A 19101-nucleotide genomic window follows, 5' to 3' on the forward strand; every position below is an offset into this window, starting at 1 on the left:
TACTTCACCTTAAGAAATTCTTTTGAAAAATTCAAATTTTGAATGTGTCGGGACAATTCTTAGATGATCAGGAGTGACGTGTCAAAGTTTCGGACAGTTTNGCTTATATATGAAACAGCCAACTCACCCCCTTGCACGGCCAACCTTGAAGCCTGATTTCACCCCCTAAAAGTGTTTATCCGCCGATAAAAAAAAAAAACACGGGTCCCTTAGATTTCAGTCCTCTATAACATATTTAAAAATGAACAAAAAATGAAATCTCCTCGCGATGAAAACTCTATCCGGAGGTCCCCTTTCTTTCCCCACAGGAGAGCACCATGCGAGGACCCTTGCTGAACCTGAGCCCTGGCCTGGGAGCCAGCGGCGTCGACGTGGAGTACCGCAGGACCTCCCAAGGTAAATGTCCCAGGGTGCACCTGTCTCGAGGCGCGAGGAGGGTTTACGGGTATGAAAACGCAGGTGGAAACTCTGTTCCAGCGACGAGTCAGCTGCCTTTGAGTCCGGTGCAGATACAACCCTCGCCGCCGTATTACCGGCAGCCCAGCCAGGACGACGGCAGGAAGGTAAGTGTCGTTCGAACTTTCTACGAACCCCTGAACCTTATGGGGTGAGAGAGGAGTATCCCCCTTGTTGCAAAGTCACATTTTTTTAGGATGAAATCCGAAAGCGGAGAATAAATCCCTTTGGAGGGAAGGGAACACGTAAAGCGATTCGCAGACGGTTACGCCACTCACAAGGGAGGTACCTGAGGTGTCCACCTCCGATTTTGTTCATTTTTAAATATGTTATAGAGGACTAAAATCTAAGGGACCCGTGTTTTTTTTTTATCGGCGGATAAACACTTTTAGGGGGTGAAATCAGGCTTCAAGGTTGGCCGTGCAAGGGGGTGAGTTGGATGTTTCATATAGAGGCACTCGACCGATTTTCATGAAACAACCGTCAAGATGTAGGGGATGAAGAATTATGAAACGTGCATTTGGAATTTTTCGAAAAAATTCATTTTTATGGGGGGAGCCACCCCTTTGAATATTTCTTTTACCCCTTACGCGAGCAGTAATTGCTCTATCCAGATGAAACTTGGTTAATTTATAGACCAGAACAATACAAAAAAAGTTTCATTTGGGTAGAACAATTACTGCTCGCGTAAGGGGTAAAGGAAGTATTCAAAGGGGTGTCTCACCCCTTAAAAATGAATTTTTTCGAAAAATTCCAAATGCACGTTTCATAATTCTTCATTCCCTACATTTTGACGGTTGTTTCATGAAAATCGGTCGAGTGCCTCTATATGAAACACCAACTCACCCCCTTGCACGGCCAACCTTGAAGCCTGATTTCACCCCCTAAAAGTGTTTATCCGCCGATAAAAAAAAAAAACACGGGTCCCTTAGATTTTAGTCCTCTATAACATATTAAAAAATGAACAAAATCGGAGGGGGACACCTCAGGTACCTTCCTTGTCAGAATAAAAAAAGAAAAAAGAAGGTGAACGTCTCCGGGTAGAAATAAAATCCCCGCGTCCGTCGTCTTAGGGAAATCCGATTAACGCGGAATTGTGCTCGCCCCCTTGAGGGTGGTCAGGGGGGGTTTCAGGAGGGGTAACCTGGACGGGAGTTTCACCTGGTGTTTCGATTTCAGAGCGAGTCGCCGTCGAGGAAGCGACGTCGGATATCGAGGAACGGGACGGTGTCGGGCATCGAGGTCCGGGAGGCGACGCCACCCGCCCCGACGCCCCCCCTGCACGCCCCCTCCGCCCCGTGGGAACTTCCCCCCGCTCCTCAGCGACGCTCCCCCAGGAACCACGTGTCCACCAGGGGAAGTCCCCCGGTTCGCAACCGGTACCAACGATACACCGACTCCTTCGCCTTGTCCTATCCCTTCATCCCCGGCATGCACGCCGCCCACCCCACCGTCCACGGGTCCCACCATAACCCCCACAGCTCCCACCATAACCCCCACAACGCCCACCACAATCCGCACGGTCTGCACGGCTCCCACCATGGGATCCACAGTGCCCATCAGTCGCATCCGCACCACTCCCCGGGTGCCGGACACCACCATCCCGCCCAGGGCGCGAACGGCCCCATGGTGGTGGAGGTCGGCCAGGTCGGCGTCTCCGGGTTGGGCGTCGCCGTCGGGGGCGAGCCCCTCTGGCACCCCCAGGCCACTTGCTACAGGATCCCCTGCCAGCTGCACGGCATCTACGCGCCGACCGGGGCGCACGCCTTCGCTCATTCCTGTCAGGTGAGGAAGCCCTCCCCCTGGGAAAGCCTCCCGGGGGAGGGGATCGATCGGATCGTCCGGAAGAAAGGTGAATGAATTTTTCTCTCAGGTAGCCCATCACCACCACTATAACCACTATTCGGACGCCCATCCCGGCCACCCTGGGCACGGTCTGGTCGGCTCCATAGTCGGCGCCCCTCCCAGGGGGTACCCGGCCCCCACGGGTGGACCCGTCGCGGCGCTTCACCACGCGCATCCACCCTCCGTCCACTCCACCCATTACACCGCTCATCATCAGCTGTCCCAGCAGGTGAGATACCCGGGGACCCTCGTAAGGGTGGAACTAGGATTCTATATCGAACCCCGCTTCCAGGGGGAGATCGAGCTGGAGCTGCTGGAGTCGCACCACCACCGGGTCGGGGGGACGGGGGGCCCGCCCTTGCCCCTGCCGCACTCGTACTCGCCCCCTGCCCTGACCCAGGTCACCACGACGCCGCCGATCTTCCTCTCGGAGACGCGCAACACCCAGCTGGAGATGCTCCAGCCCCGGCCCCGGCGACGGCACACCCCGGACGTCCGGAGACAGAGGCCCAGCAGGTGGAGGGGCACCCCGCCCCTGCCCCCGACCCCTTATCCGGGTCTTCTACTCCACTTCTTGTAAGTTCCCAGACCCTCCGACCTTCGCGCGCAGCCCGGTCGGCCAGCTAGTTTAACCTACGACGTTTTGCAAACTACAGAGCGATGTTCAGCAACCCGCCCTTGTCCCCGTATAGCCAGACCGAGCTCTCCTCGCCCGAGTCGGCGGAAACGGAGAATTACGAGGCTCTCCTGTCCCTGGCGGAGAGGCTCGGAGAGGCCAAGCCCAGGGGGCTGACCAGGGCCGAGGTCGAGCAGCTCCCTAGCTACAAGTTCAACGCCGAGACCCACCAGGGTGACCAGACCAATTGCGTCGTCTGCATGTGCGACTTCGAGGCACCCCAGTCCCTCCGGGTCCTACCCTGCTCGCACGAGTTCCACGCCAAGTGCATCGACAAGTGGCTCAAAGTAAGCTGGGGATCCTTGAGCCTCTCCCTCGCTCTTGGACTCCTCGTAGATGATGCTATGGTTGGTCTTCACTCTCCGGTGTACCTTTAAATCAATTCCTCTACAGTCAAACAGGACGTGCCCCATCTGCCGCGGCGACGCCGGGGAGTACTTCGGCAACGGCGGCACCGGGAGCGACTGACGCCAGCGGGTGCACTAGCGCCAGGTCGCGACGGGGGAGACCCCCGGGTCGGTGGTCCCGATTATGGGGCTCCTGGTCCGCGCGAACCCCTGCAGGTGAAGGGTGCCTCCCGGATGTCCTCCCACCAGGGCGAAGCGGTCGCTCCAGACCCAGGAGAGGAGCCTTCCAGGGTAGGTTGGAGGCGCCCAGGAGATGACGTCCGATGTTTCGACCTCGGGGCACGGCTCGGAGGGTTGCGTTTGGCTTAATGATAGTTTCTTTTCCATTTTTTTTCCCCTTTTCTTCCTTTTAATGTTAACCCCATCCCTGCGTTGCCTGCGCCGGACGTTATGTCGAGTTTATGTACACCCATATATCTATGCATATATGAGGGTGTATACATATATTATTACTTTCCAATAATGCATTAAGTTTATCCCAAACCTCGTTTATTGTTAGTTCTCGCGCGGTGACGTAAATGTACATAATTGAATACAATTACGCGTACGTGTAGTATATACGTTGTGTGTATACAAACGAGTTTAGGGCTTTGTTTGTACATCTAACCAAATGTAGCCGTTAAGTTTCGTTTTTTGCAATAATTAGACGCGGAGAGAGGGAGAGGGAATGTTCTCGGGTACGAGGCAGGCCATGTGAGGTTTCCTTTTCTCTTTCTTTCTTCATTTTTTCTCCCTTGTTTTTTGTTGTAGCGAGAGGCTTGTTGAGGGATTTTGAGGTTAAGGGACGCGAGGGCATGACTTTTTTTTCCCTCGTTCTCGTGGTAGGTAGATTTTGCGGATTTTCTTGTTTCGTCGATCGAGAGATTAGGTGTAAAATTCCAGCGAGGTAGGTGTCGTGAATTCTGCAAATTTGCTTCCCTACTTTTTATTGTCGCTTTTAGTTTCTTCTTGCGTGCCTTTGTCGGTTCAAAGTATCGGGGAGGGTGAGGAAGTTTAAGAGAGAATATGTCGGGCATAATTTCCACGTGTTTGAGAGAGAGGAGCAACCATATATACGTAAGAGAACAATGTCCCTTAACGTTTACGGGGGAGTAAAAAATGGAACTCGGCTCACTGCCACGAGCCAGAGAAAAGCAATATGGCCGCGGTGGATTTTAACGGTCGCGTTTTCTAGAAATAAAAATAAGTATAGACGAAAAGGAAGAAAGAGAGTACCCTTAACCTCTGTAGACGATCTACCGGTGCAATAAACTATTTCAGGAAAATTAATTCCCTCGCCCATTTTGGTTTTACGAATTTTCTCTCGATTTTTTTAGGCAAATAGAACTCGTTGATGGCGACTTAATTGTACTTTGTTAATGTTCACCTTCGCTTTCGCATTCCTGGGAATTATTCGATGCGTATATTATAGAAAATTCTTTAAGCACTCGCGATAATTTTGCGCTGTTTTTTTTTTCTTTCTTTTTTTTTATTAAGGGGAGGTGAAGGAAAAATGGAGAAGAAGGTGAAAAGCTCTTTTAGGAACTCTGGCGGGATGGTAAAAGACAGTTGTTGACCCTTAGGAACTTAAGGATACATATCATTTTTCTTTGTTTCATACTTGATTGCGTTAACTTTTTATATATATTAGTAATGATATATCGACTGGAAATCATTCGTTGTCGAGCCCGCGATCCGGCAAGCTTAAGGCGACCCGAAAGTGGCACCTAATGACTCAATTTTTATAACGTTATTCATTTACGAATTGGGCGATTTCCATAGTAAACATTCTTTTTTTATTAAAAATGAACATGAAAAAAAATTTTCGCTTCTGGGACCGCGTTCGAAAAAAATCGTCTCGAATGGGTTAATTGACAAAATTCTTATGGACTGATTAAACAAGGATTCAGGTCCTCCATATTCACGGAAGAAAATTTCAAGCGATCGGTTTTATCAAAATGGAGTCGTGGATTTTCCACTTTCGTGTCCCCTTAACACTAGGTTTACGGGCGTTTTTTATATACCTGTTTCTACGAGCACCGGTCAAGTTGACGGGCAAACGAAAACACGGATTTTCTTTAAAAAATCGATTCGTTCAAATTAAGTCCGAATTAAACAACCCTAGGCTTTACGTTTAAATAAATGATTAATAAGTAAAAAGTCCTTTTTTAAAAATTATCACGGAAATTATTGGAACGCTCGTCCTCTCATCCTCCGAGTCGGAACTAGAAAGAATGCGCATCCTTTTCTTGCCACGACACCCTTTCAAGAAGTTTTCCTCTTCCCTATCCGAAGATCCTTCCATCTCTCCACTTTCAATGCAAACTTTCACTCTCATCTTCGCCTTACACTCCCTGCAACGAAGCAAATATATATGGATTGTTTATGAAATTAGCTAGTCCGTCAATTTGACGGGTTTCGTAGAGATAGGTATACCACATGCAGATTTTAATAATTAGAAGGCTTAGGAAAAAATAATTCTGTGTACAAATTCTTTGGATGAAATGATTAATTTACGATACAAAAATGGTTAAAATTAACGCTACGGTTTTTTCGGTATTTCTTTTCGAAGTTTGAATTCCGTCAAATTGACGGGTCCCGTAAACCTAGTGTTAATGATTTTAATTCAAAGACGTTTATATATAATTAATTCATAGAAATTGTCAATTTGTGAAGGGGCTCGAGGGGAAGTAACGTAGGTTAAGGGTAGAGGTGGTTGCCCGTTTACTTTCTGGAGCTCATTTGCATACGTTGCGTCTAACGTGATTACGCCCTGGAAGGGTGGGAGGGGGGCATAGATAACGCGGAGAAAAAAATCAGGCGGGAGAAATCCCTCTGATAAGGAATGAAAATCCGGAAAGTGGGAAGAAAGTTCCTAGGATCCGGAAAATTGGGGAAAAAGTCCCGCCCCTCTTCTCTCCCCCCTTTTTGTTACTAGATTTCGGTTACCTATACTAGTATATATGTGCCCAAAATTATGAAAGTGGTCTAAGCCATATATTTTTTGTTTCGAAATTACGTTGAATTAATTTCGTTTGAAATAATATGGCGTGAAATAACTGATAAACTGATTTTTTTTTTTAATTTTGACTTAGACCACTTTCATAATTATGGGCACATATGTATCGTTGTCATTATCGTTTGATCGATCGATCGGTCAGTGCTATTATTGCGAGTGATTCCGTTGTTGCACTTATTATCTACTACCGTATGACCTCTTCGTTATCAACCTCGCGACCGATAGATACGTTTTACCGTTAAATGCGGGGCATATGCTAGATTTTATTTTCTTACCCTACGGTGGGGTATTTAATTTCGTCCATTGTTTAACGTCGTTCTCGGGCCCCATCCCTCCCTCTTGGTAATAATTAATCATTTTATTTTTGCGTCGATAATTATAACCGCAATTAAGAAATTTGCTTCTCCCCGGGAAAGCCGTCGACATTCTCGGACTGTACAGACGCGAACATAACGATGCCAAACACGATACGTTATCGATATTAATCACTTATTATTATCGCCATTATTAAACGGAAATTACATGAATTATTTCACGAGTCGCGCCCGTACGTTGGTTCTTCCTTCCTCTCTTTTTAAGTTAAGGTGAAGTGAAACGCGTCGAGGAACTTGATCGACGTCGATAAAGAAGATCTTTCTAAATGCCTACGTTGCCGACGTTGGTTTTTATATCGACAGCTGTGGCGAATTATATTGGATATTGTATGAAATGGCGTACTCCACCTGTCGTTTTCGTACAATAATTATAAAGAAATCCAAGAAAAACTCCAGAAATCCTCTGGATTCGTGCTTTTTGGGGCCCTAATTGACTGCAGAGAGACCCCCTGCGCCATCTGTGATTTGCGGGTCAATTAAATTTTCAATCCAAGACCTCGTATTACCATCGTTTTGGCATAGAAGTGCATACAACACTTTTTTTTGGCCTTTATCCTGTTCAAATGCAAGATTATCGATTACCAGTGTGTTCTAAATTGATGTAAAATTGTCCTGACCCTTTCGATTCTCATATCAGAGCCTTCGATAATTGTATATTGATCGAAATACGAGAGATCGACGCCATGTTGGTTCTGGTCTGGGCTGAATAAAAAAATTTGTTTACAAAATCCAAATGTTGTATGTGTCCGGACAATTCTTAGATGATCAGGAGTGACGTTTAAAGTTTCGGGCAGTTTGGTCTAATACCCTTAAAAGAAAGTGTTGTATTCGAATCGACTAATTTGATTATAGTTAAAAAATTTTATTAAAAAATCAAAATTTTCAATGTGTCAGGACAATTCTTAGATGTGTCAAAATTTCGGACAGTTTGGTCTAATACCCTTAAAAAAAAAAGTGTTGTATTCGAATCGACCGATTTGAAGGGGGTTTCACTTCACCTTAAGAAATTCTTTTGAAAAATTCAAATTTTCAATGTGTCAGGACAATTCTTAGATGTGTCAAAGTATCGGACAATTTGGTCTAATACCCTTAAAAAAAAGTGTTGTATTCGAATCGACTAATTTGAAGGGTGTTTCACTTCACCTTAAGGTCCCAACCTCGTACTTTCGTTCTCCCCGAATGGGTGTTTTTCGCGGCCTCGTCCGCTCGATACCGCCCCGGGAAGCCATCCCTGGAAGAGGGTCCCACTCCCATGCAAATCCACCCTCGGCGAGGGCCAGAGTCGCGCCCTCCGCGTTAATTTCGGCGGGCGAATTGATTTCGCCCGGGCGCGAGCCTCGGCGACTCCACCCTATGGCGGAGGGCCTTAAAGCGGAGGGCTCCTTCCGGTCTCTTAAACGGATATGGGACTATCTCTCTTTAAAGCCGCGCTCCCAGAGGGTGGAGAGGGTGGAGGGCACCCCCGCTTGGAAAAGCTCCCGGCCGGGGGGATTTTTTTTCTTCCCCTCTCCCCCTCCCTGTCGAGATGTCGCCTCGACAAATGTGCCCATAATTATGAAAGTGGTCTAAGTCATATATTTTTTGTTTCGAAATTACATTGAATTAATTTACTTAGAAATAATATGGCGTGAAATAACTGATAAACTCATTTTTTTTTCAATTTTGACTTAGACCACTTTCATAATTATGGGCACATATGAGCCCATAATTATGAAAATGGTCTAAGTAATATATTTTTTGTTTCGAAATTACATTGAATTAATTTCCTTTGAAATAATATGGCGTGAAATAACTGATAAACACATTTTTTTTTTAATTTTGACTTAGACCACTTTCATAATTATGGGCACAAATATCAAGCTTTTTACCTCCTCTGGCCGAGAAGAAGGTCCTCCAGGAGGGCGAAACCCTCCGGAAGGAGTTTCGTCCTTCTACGGGAGGGAAATCGAGAGTCCTTCAGATACGATGTACAAAGAGCAATATCTTCTCTGTGTAAAATTACGGCACGCTTATAGTACCTATACATTCTATATATCTAAGAGTCGAGGGCAGGTAGGATATATATATATATATATATATATATATATATATATATATATCGCCGGACATCCCCTTTGTATATATGTAGCGTGTACAGTGCTCCGCGAGGAAAAGGAGAAATTGCGATATATAATACGAAACCGCTTCGGGGATTTTCAGGGGTGCTGAAAATTTCTTTCTTCTTATTTCGCCGTAATCCAGGATCGTTGTATCGAGTCGGTTAAGGTGAAGTGAAACACCTTGAGAAACTTGATCGACGTTGATAAAGAAGATTTTTCTAAATGCCTACGTTGCCGACGTTGGTTTTTATATTGACAGCTGGGTCGAATTATATTGGGTATTGTACCAAATGGCATACTCCACCTGTCGTTTTCATACGATAATTATAAAGAAAGCGAAGTAAAACTCCAGAAATCCTCTGGATTCGTGCTTTCTGAGGCCCTAATTGACTGCAGAGGGACCCCCTGCGCCATCTGTGATTTCCAGGTAAAGTAAATTTTCACTCCGAGACCTCGTATTCCCATCGTTTTAGCAAAGAAGCGCATACAACACATTATTTGCCTTTATCCCGTTCAAATGCGAGTTTATCGATTACCAGAGTGTTCTAAATTGTCGTAAACTTGTCCTGACCCTTTCTATTCTCATATCAGAGCCTTTGATAATTGTATATCGATCGAAATATGAGAGCTCGACGCCATTTTGGTTCTGGTCTAGGTTGAGTTAAAAAATCCAAATTTTGAATATGTCAGGACAATTCTTAGATGATCAGGAGTGATGTGTCAAAGTTTGGGAGAGTTTGGTCTAATACCCTTAAAAAGAAGTGTTGTATTCGAATCGACTGATTTGAAGGATGTTTCACTTCACCTTAAGTCGAAACGCGTTAATCAAACGTCGCGATATGTCCCGATATCCGCGAAAAGAGTCCAGATTTCAGATGCCGAATTCGAGCATCGAGATGTATCTCTGTGCTTTGTAAAGTAATTGCTTGTACACTGGCGGACATGAATGCCTCCCCTGCAGATACGACATCGCCTGTGCAGGATGGGAGGGCATTGATGTCTCCCAGTCTACCCTGCAGACACGAATGCCTCCCCTGCAGATGTGGCATCGCCTGTGCAGGATGGGAGGACATTGATGTCTCCCAGTATACTCTGCGGACATGAATGCCTCCCCTGCAGATACGACATCGCCTGTGCAGGACGGGAGGGCATTGATGTCTCCCAGTGTACCTATCTAGAACGATGTACAAGTCGACGTGTATAAAGGAAAAGATTCCGTTCACCGGCGGTAGATTTAACGCAAAATTTATTACCTCCGTGTGCATATATATATACACATACACACACACACCCTATATGTATGGTGTAGCTTTACGTATAATATACATATTTTCCTTTGATACATGCGACACCTATTTTAATACAATGCGTACGCGTTTGCAGAAATCTATAACATGTATGTACATAGTCGATGATATATGCCCCTTGTAACATACACACGGACGCCTCCATTCTTACGTACACTCTTTCGAATACACTCGCAAAGTTTATAATTAATAACGTGCCTCGAAGGAACCTTTTCTCACGTCCTGCGTGCCGTTAATCGTTCAATTAGTTATTTAATCGAATAGAAGATCGTTTTAAGCCGATCGTGGGCGTTTCTTTTGCACGCGGGAGGGAGGAAAGGTTTCCGCGACTCGATTCGCCTCTTCTCGAAAATCTACCAGCACCAGTTGTTCTTTATCCTTTCTTTTTGTCTCATATTTCCTTGACGTTCGAAAATAAACGATTGTCAGAACTCAACCGTGGAGGGAACGTCGAGGACGGACCAAGCCCGATACATTGGGTTGTTCGGAAAGTAATTTCGTTGTTTCCCAGGACTTAATTTTTTTCTTACGGCCAAATTCACACTTAAGCCGCATAAACATTATATATAATTCAATAAAATATTTATTCGCTATAAGAAAATCGTCTTTCATTTTCATAAAAAAAAAAAAAAACGAAATTACTTTTCGAACAACATGCGTAACAATGGAGAGAAAAGAAAAAGTGCCGACCGCCTCCTGCGTGTCCCTGCTAAATATAAACGTTATATTTCTCGATACATGTCTCGACGCAAAGATGCACACTAGTGGGAAATACATTTTGATCTCGTTTAGGAATTAAACTAATTGCCAATCGCGGTAACAATGACTTCTGACTAGATATGGGCGATAACGTTAATTTCGTAAATACTGTAATGAAAAAATGCAACGAAAGGAAACCTGGCGAGCCGATAAGCCTTATCGACTAAAACTCGGATTATCCAGTCGTGACCCTCGCTCGTTTGTAACGGATATTTAATGTTAATTACCGTAACGATGTAGATTTTATATCTCTACGCGTTTTCAGCTTCGAGAACTGTCTATAGTCTTAATTTGTTAAGTAAATACTTTACGCTGCCACCGGAGTGGGACCGGTTAACATAAATTATCGGAATTCGTCCAGTTTTATTGGAGGTAGGTACTCTGTTGGTTCTCTTTACCTTTCACGATTTTGCATGGTCAATTTCGCGATCTCTTCGCCCAAGGTGTCGATATTATCCTGGAAGTTGAATAAAGGGTAGTGAAGTTTTACTTTCCATCGACGGTGGCTCTCCGAACGTTAATAATGCTTCGTTTACCTTTAGCGTGATGTTTTTTAACAACGTGTCTTCCAAAACCGCTTGTAGCTTTCGGTTTATTTCCAGGGATAGTTCCAGAGTCATGTTATCATCCGAGACTCGTTGATTATAAACCGACGCCATTATTCCTCCATGCCTCGCCAATTCAGCCTTGAAAAAGAAATAATAAAATTAACTTAATTCTATTTAATATTTTAGATCGTCATGGGTAGTTAAAAAATGATCTCTCAATCAAGTCGAGGTTCAATAATATAGGGATTTAAAGAGAAAAGAACTTACTGGGTTCCGTTTACTCTTGACATGCTTGCGTGTAAAGAGTAATTAGTCAATGAACGAGAGAGAAAAATCGGAGATTATTTTAACAAGGCTTATAATCAAATTGGATAAGTTAACGACAGATAGTTACCTTATTTTTATCTCTCTCATTGTTACCCATGGCGTCAAAGTTTTCATGCAAAATGTAATTCTGTATGATCCTAGACTTATTCTGCAACTCCTCCGTCAGAGTACGCGTATGCTCTTCTAGGAAATCTATTTTCTCGGCTCTTCTTACATTTATTTTCTGCATTTTCACTATCCGATCTAGTAAAGTTTGCCTATCGGGTTCTGCAGATTGAATCGCGTGATCTCCACTAATACTGTTATCAGACAAGGCACCGTTAAGGAGTTCTCCTGTGAAAAGTTGATAAAAATGTATAAAAACTTGTCTCAGTCGATTACTTTAAACTATTTTTGTGTATTCATTTCTTCTAACCAGCGTTTAGTGACGTGCTGGATCCCGTTCTGGAGGTCTTCTCCAAAGAATTACTCGGTGAAGCCACTTCGAAAGCTTCCAATCTCCTCCGACACTGTTGTATCTCTCGTGTCATCTCCTTCATCGAGATCTGTTGCTTCCTTTTTAGAACTGCATTCTCGCCTTGGCTATCCTCCAATTGCTGAGCAAGAATTCGAGCTCGCTCGGTTTGCTCCTCCAATTTTGTAAATAATGTCTTGCACTCTTCGGCCCTGCTGTTCCTCTCGACAGCCATAACCTCTTCGAGAGACTTAACCTTTGTCGATAGAGCTTCGATACGTTCTCTTAATGGTCCTTGCTCAAGTTCAAGCTCCTTCGCTCTTGCCTCGATTGTTGTAAATTCTGACTGTAGTCTCACGTTCTTGTCCGTTAATTTCTGAGTGAATTCCAACATTTGAGCTTCTCGCTGTCGACAATACTTCATGTCGGAGCAAAGTTCCTCGTTTGTCCTTCGCAGGCGTTCCACTTCAGCTTCGGTTGATGATAAACATTGTTCTTTACTGTAATTAAATCAAATTCAAGTCATGTATTATGTTCGTGGTTTAACATTAAACATTAAAGAATTATAAAGCGTGATTAAAATGAAACGTAGCGGAGTACTCACTGTTTTAACTGGAGTTTCACAGTTTCAAGCTGCGACACCTTTCCAACCAAATCGACGATTTCTTTCTGTCGACTGTCTGCTAAAATCTTCAAGTTACTTAAATTACTTTCGTAGCTAAGTCGGTTCCTTTCTAGGTCTTGGATTTTTAAGCTGAGCCCGTTGTTCTCTTCGATCAGTGTCTGTTGTCTTTGCTTTAACACTTCGACTTCCTTTTGCAACTGTAACCTTAATATCTCCTTGTCTTCCGTGACGTGTCTTTCCATAATCAGACGAGCTTGCTGTTCCTTTAACTGTTGATCCAACGTTACGGCTTTATTTTCCTCGGACTGTTGAAACCTGCGAATTGCCTCTTGTGCTTCTCTTCGTACCAAGTCGCATTCCTCCTTCATTTCGTTAATTCGTAGCTGGAAAATAAAGCTTAATTAGAAAAATATAAGAATGGAAGAATTCTTTTAAGAGTTGTAGTTACCGTTGCTTTGTCGAGCTTCTGTTGAGTCTCCTTTTGAACATCCATTTCCGACTTAAGCTTGTTCTGCGCCCACTTTAGCTTCACATCTCTTACGTTAACTTCTTCTTTTAGTCGTTCCGTTTCTTTATGAAGATCTGTCAGTTCGTGACATTTGCCGTCTAAAATATTACAAATTCTTGTCCGTTCTCCCTGAATTTGTCTAAGCTTTCCTTGCAGCAGTTCTTGCTCCTTTGTCATTTCTTTCACTTTGCGCTCCGCTGAATCCCTTGCACTGTGGAAATTACCCCAAATTATTACTTTATAGGGTTAAACGAATAAGCCGTCGAAAATTCCCTATATCTTCTAATCTAATATGCTAATAAGCTAGGACCTACCGTTGGGTGTCGATTAGTTGCTTCTCACTGACGACGTATTTCATCACCATACTCTCCCTCTCTTTATTCGCAGCCGTGTAATCTTTACGCAGCAATTCGTAATTTGTTGTCACCGTTTTCAATTCGGAACTCAATTGATCCACCGTTTTTTCCAAAGTTTCCAGTTGCACCGCATATACATCCCCATTCTTCTCTGCTTCCAGTCGTTCGATCTCCTTTTTTAAATTCTCTACACAGATTGCCAGCTTCTCGTTGTCCTTTTTAACACCGGCATAGTCTCTTACCAGAGTTAAATATACCGGATGGTGAATTAAACCATTCTTAGGATTTTCTAATGTCCCCGACGAATCTTCCATCGATAAACTATCTATTTCAGACTCTTCGTTCGATATGAATTTAGCGTTGTCTACTTGATCTTCGACTGGTTTCATTTTAGTAATACTATCTTGTGGCTCTGTACCTGACTTAACAAAATTAATATCCCCAGTTCCTTCCACATTACCAGACGTATCGATAAGACAATCCGTGTCAGTCATTAATACAATATTCTCAATTCTATTTACCTCAACATTTTCTAGAATGCATTTGCCTTCGCTCAACGGCTCATTTTCGGTAATTAAATTAAGATTAGATATTTCCTGCTCAGCTGCTTCCAGAACTATCGTGTCATTTTGATTTTCTGTACTTTTCTGAGGAGAATCCTCATTTCTCTCCATCGATCCATCGTTTACTTTAACGCCATTACTATCCACCATGTACAGATCCTCGACTCTCGGTATTATATCTGAATTATATCTGTTTTCGGTCATTGCCTTTATTAAATCATTCTCCGATGTCGATGCTATAGGCAATATGGAAGAATCTTTATGAATCTCAATGGAGGATTTCGTTCCAACGAGTCGTGAGTCCGTCAGCTTCAAAATGTTATTGTAACTGGTGCTCAAGTGGTGCGACAATTTCTTGTCCATTATGTTTGTCGATTTCTCGGTGATGAAGCTTAGAAAATTGCGACTCTTGTTTAAAAATTGGGCGTTCGATTGCATTATGTTAATAGGATTCATTGGCAAGGACAGTTTCACGAGTTTACTATCGTCGGCAAGTGTCGATCGAACTGCATGCTTAGCTTTAGGACATTTTGGAAGATCTAGTATCGTTGCCGATGGCATTGATCCTACCACTGGCGCACAGGTGTCGTGCTCTTTCTCCTCCGAGATTTTCCCATTCGTGGATACAGATTCCCCGTCATTATTCTCACTCGCAACTGCACTGGAATGTATAACTGTCTGCGATAAATTTTCAGCATCCGTTTCGTTCCATACTACCTCCGACTCATGGCCATTACCTTCTTTATTATCAAAACTTGGATTATTCAATAAACACAAGCTACTATATATTGTTTCTTCATTTAAGTCGGTGTTTGCAAGACTCTCACCACCGATCGGTGGTACATCTGCATTATCAGCACCAGGAATGGAAGTCATACCGGCCTTCAGGGAGTTCAAGTTAAAGGAAACCTGCACCTTTAAAGAGTCGGCATCAAGAAATTCATCATTACGTACTTCTCGAAAAGGTGCCACTTAAAGCCTTTCTCGATTTCACGTTTGCACTCGATCGGACTGTCTGCGACATCCTTGTCGAGCGTTCTCTCTTCCTAATTACTCTCGGCGCTATTACCAAGAGTACAACCAGATATATCTGACTTCCGAACGTATGATAAAAATACTCGAGATAAGTAACCTAAAACGGGTCATTTAGGAGATAAGCATTTAAATGAACTTGCACCGAAACGTCACTCCGGTTTATGTAGGAGCATACATTGAATTGCAGGGAAGTAGAAACTAAATAGAGGGTCATCACGCCTTAGGTTCCTCGCCTACTGTGTGAGGATTGTCGAATATATTTCTCCACTTTACCTATAGTTATTGCTTTATTATCACAGAAAAAGGAGCGAGTTTCCACGTGCCCTCTAGAATTGGTCAAACAGTCTTCTCCTCGATTTTCAACCGTTTTTTAAAACATTTTACAACGTAGTCGTCTTTTCGTTCGAGGTAAGTACTGTAATGTGCACGCGGGGTAACGCAGTTTGCCCCGTCCTGAACGCATGCGCGCCACGCCCCTGGTGGTCGATTTCCGGACTTCGTCACGAGTGTAAGCAGTCTCCCAACTCTTCTCTGCTTGTCTCTGCTGCTGTCTGCTGCGTCTATTGTCATCGAACCGGCTGTTAGCTTTTCATAAATAATCAATAGTGAATTGAAAGTGGAAAAGACTTTCAGATCGCTGACATTAATAATTAAACGATAATTAATCTCCGCTACAATGTTCAGCGATCAATCGTTCGAGCCTGTGGGCTTCAGTTCACAATTGTCATCGAAAAAGTAGTTATCGTTGATATTGAATTGTCTTTTCAACTTGAATAGGGGTGATTGTAAAGAAATTATGTTATTAATTTTATTTCAATCGTTGTAGGGAGGATAAATCTGTCAATATTCAGACGGAAGATATCAAATATGATTCCAGCGAGCAGCAAGCTGTGGAAACGAAAGACATGGAGGTGGATTTATTGGATGGATTTTAGTATTCGTATAACTTCTGAATAATGTAATTCGTTTCAGACTCAAACGGTATCGGAACGTAAAGAGAAAGTCCAGATAGATTATCAAAAACTGGCAGCATTTTTGAAACGTGTCACCCCAGGAGTTCTTGTGGAGTTAGACGAGGCTTATGGTAGCAGCGCGTTCGACAATTATGAACCAAGTATTACAGACAGTGAATCCACCACTACGATACGGTTATCAGCAAAAGTTAACATCTCCGATGATTCGACCACAAAAGTAATTAACCGTAAATGTGACTCTTGATCTCCTCTGTGTGACAGTCTAAACTCTTCTATTTAATTTCTTAGATAAAAATCAATGATCTAGCTTGGAGCATAGGAGGAGGCGTGCTTGCAAGTTGCCATGGCATACCAAGTCACTCGAGTTGGTGCGATCACTTATCAAAAATTGAATTTTTCAACCTTACCCGTGACGACCAGTTTGTAGAAACTCCTAGCAAGGTACTGGAACTGAATGCTTGCGTTACTTTATTGGCATATCATCCGACCGAGCCATCCGTTGTAGCTGCTGGTCTGTTCAATGGTAAATGGAAACACCAGAGTACAATTAGCTATAAGTATTTTTAATTCCTCATGCTTCGATTATTACGTTTGTACGCGCAGGTGATGTACTACTTTGGAACCTACGAGATGAATTTTCGGTTACACCTTTGCAAGTCTGCACACACGGCGATTCTATATCATCGATATATTGGCAAACAAGAAACGTTAACAATGTTCCATTACTTGTGACTGCGAGTACCGATGGGTTCATCTACGTCCACAAATTAATGGCAAACTTCACCATTGTCAAGCTACATAAACGGTTTCTCATTACAAATAGTAGATTTACTTTTTTGTTACTCCATTTTTGGAGTACTTAAATAAGGATTAATTTATTTATATTCGTTTAGCTTCAAAGTAGCAAAAGAACACAATCCATCGGAAAGTGCAAGACCAAGAAGTGCAGGAGGAAAACGAGAGCGAGCCATAGAAGCTGGATTGTCGATTACTTGTTTAGATTTTTCTACAAAAGATACCACACTCTTCATTGTGGGCACATTATGTGGAGGTTTATATAAGTGCAGTGAAGTTCGAGCAATACCCATCGAAGGTTGCATTTCATATTTTTAAACACTTTACCAACCGACGAATTTGGAAGTAAATGGCGATGACGGGTATCGCAAATTCGATTATTCGGCTTCCGGTCGGTAAAGTGTTAATAATTCCTTTTAAACTACTTCGTATATAACTAGGATTTAGTTATCCGCAGAAAATGAAAGTATATTGGATCCAGTAATAGATGAGTACACCAGACATGCAGGCAGCGTTACTTGCATTCGGTGTTCTTCGCTACATAACCTTTTCATCTCGAGTGGAGCCGACAAAGAAATAAGAATTTTTGACATCGAACAGGTACAGCGAAGTTACTTTAACATGATCTTTACTTTATCATAAAATATATAATATTTTATGTCTACTCACAGTCATCTCATCAACATGTAATCATCGTTGAAGAAACAGTTGTCGGATTAAAGTGGTTCCCCGGGAACCCAGATTTATTTTGCACTTATGGAGCAGGGCCTGTCATAAGATTTTACAATGTAACGAATGGTAAATCAATTCCAAACTTGAAACTTGAGTCGAGTGATCGATACAACACTAGCTGCCTCAGTTTTAATCCTAAAAGGTACGTAAATCAATTTACTCCGCTTTTGGCAAGGATTTAAAAACTACAATTTAAATTTAGCATCGAGACATACAAGATGGATATTTTTGTCAACGCTTAAAAATGCTGAATAATGGCTTCCAACAATGACAAACTACCTGAAATACTCAACCTTGCTTTAATTTATTTTTGCAGAGACATGGTAGCACTGGGTGACACTTCCGGAAACGTGGAAATTTGGAAGATTCCCAGTCGTTTGTCTTCGTTAAGTCTCAAATAAAGAGAGGTTTTAAATGTTCTGTCTACTTTGCGAGATTGAAATAATCTGTAAGAATTCTTAAAAGACGTTAAGGTGAAGTGAAACCCCCTTCAAATCAGTCGATTCGAATACAACACTATTTTTTAAGGGTATTAGACCAAACTGTCAGAAACTTTGACACATCACTCCTGATCATCTAAGAGTTGTCCTGACACATTCAAAATGGCGTCGAACTCTCATATTTCGATCGATATACAATTACCGAAGGCTCTGATATGAGAATCGAAAGGGTCAGGAGAATTTTACGACAATTTAGAACACTCTGGTAATCGATAAACTCGCATTTGAACGGGATAAAGACAAAAAAAAGTGTTGTATGCGTTTCTTTGCTAAAACGATGGTAATACAGGGTCTCGGAGTGAAAATTTAATTGACCTGTAAATCACAGATGGCGCAGGGGGTCCCTCCGCAGTCAATTAGGGCCCCAGAAGGCACGAATCCAGAGGATTTCTGGAGTTTTACTTCGATTTCTTTATAATTATTGTACGAAAACGACAGGTGGAATATGCCATTTGTACAATACCCAATATAATTCGACCCAGCTGTCGATATAAAAACCAACGTCGGCAACGTAGGCATTTAGAAAAATCTTTATCGACGTCGATCAAGTTCCTCGACGTGTTTCACCTCACCTTAAGCGAATAACGTCAATGATGACTTTCAAATGACGAATCAACTTGTATTCCTGTAAGAATGCTTTCACAGCGACTCGTGATTCATTTCGAATGATTAGGCATAAACGATCTCACCGTTTTACTGGGAAGGATTTCCTCCTCGGATGTGATTAGAAGTCCCTTTCCTTTCCCTGAATATAAAGACGCTC

General features: G+C 43.0%; 3 protein-coding genes across 4 annotated transcripts; 2 read left to right on the forward strand and 1 right to left on the reverse strand.

Moving 5' to 3' along the window:
• The first annotated feature begins 311 nt into the window (after positions 1 to 311).
• On the forward strand, positions 312 to 4653 carry LOC105704395 (RING finger protein 44). Its single transcript, XM_023432142.1, has 7 exons — positions 312 to 396; positions 478 to 563; positions 1636 to 2241; positions 2330 to 2530; positions 2594 to 2877; positions 2994 to 3264; positions 3371 to 4653. Exons 1-7 carry the CDS (start codon positions 318 to 320, stop codon positions 3443 to 3445), a joined length of 1602 nt encoding a protein of 533 aa, XP_023287910.1. The 5' UTR covers positions 312 to 317; the 3' UTR covers positions 3446 to 4653.
• Positions 4654 to 10865: 6212 nt separating this feature from the next.
• LOC105704388 (coiled-coil domain-containing protein 186) lies at positions 10866 to 15499 on the reverse strand. Its single transcript, XM_012433576.2, has 7 exons — positions 13698 to 15499; positions 13324 to 13594; positions 12855 to 13258; positions 12212 to 12750; positions 11864 to 12129; positions 11458 to 11607; positions 10866 to 11378 (listed from the first exon to the last, which is right to left on the reverse strand). Exons 1-7 carry the CDS (start codon positions 15176 to 15178, stop codon positions 11316 to 11318), a joined length of 3174 nt encoding a protein of 1057 aa, XP_012288999.1. The 5' UTR covers positions 15179 to 15499; the 3' UTR covers positions 10866 to 11315.
• Positions 15500 to 15643: 144 nt separating this feature from the next.
• Positions 15644 to 18347, forward strand: LOC105704389 (WD repeat-containing protein 34). Of its 2 annotated transcripts, none has more exons than XM_012433578.1 (9): positions 15644 to 15745; positions 16164 to 16248; positions 16310 to 16528; positions 16600 to 16834; positions 16915 to 17116; positions 17205 to 17404; positions 17564 to 17706; positions 17778 to 17980; positions 18155 to 18347. In XM_012433578.1, exons 2-9 carry the CDS (start codon positions 16243 to 16245, stop codon positions 18237 to 18239), a joined length of 1293 nt encoding a protein of 430 aa, XP_012289001.1. In that variant the 5' UTR covers positions 15644 to 15745; positions 16164 to 16242; the 3' UTR covers positions 18240 to 18347. The 2 variants fall into 2 exon arrangements, with proteins under 2 accessions (XP_012289001.1, XP_012289000.1); XM_012433577.2 differs by lacking the exon at positions 15644 to 15745 and adding an exon at positions 15777 to 16072.
• The last annotated feature ends 754 nt before the right edge of the window (positions 18348 to 19101 follow it).

Source organism: Orussus abietinus, unplaced genomic scaffold, assembly GCF_000612105.2.
Source record: "Orussus abietinus isolate OABI.00-Male unplaced genomic scaffold, Oabi_2.0 scaffold118, whole genome shotgun sequence".
Lineage (NCBI taxonomy): Eukaryota > Metazoa > Arthropoda > Insecta > Hymenoptera > Orussidae > Orussus > Orussus abietinus.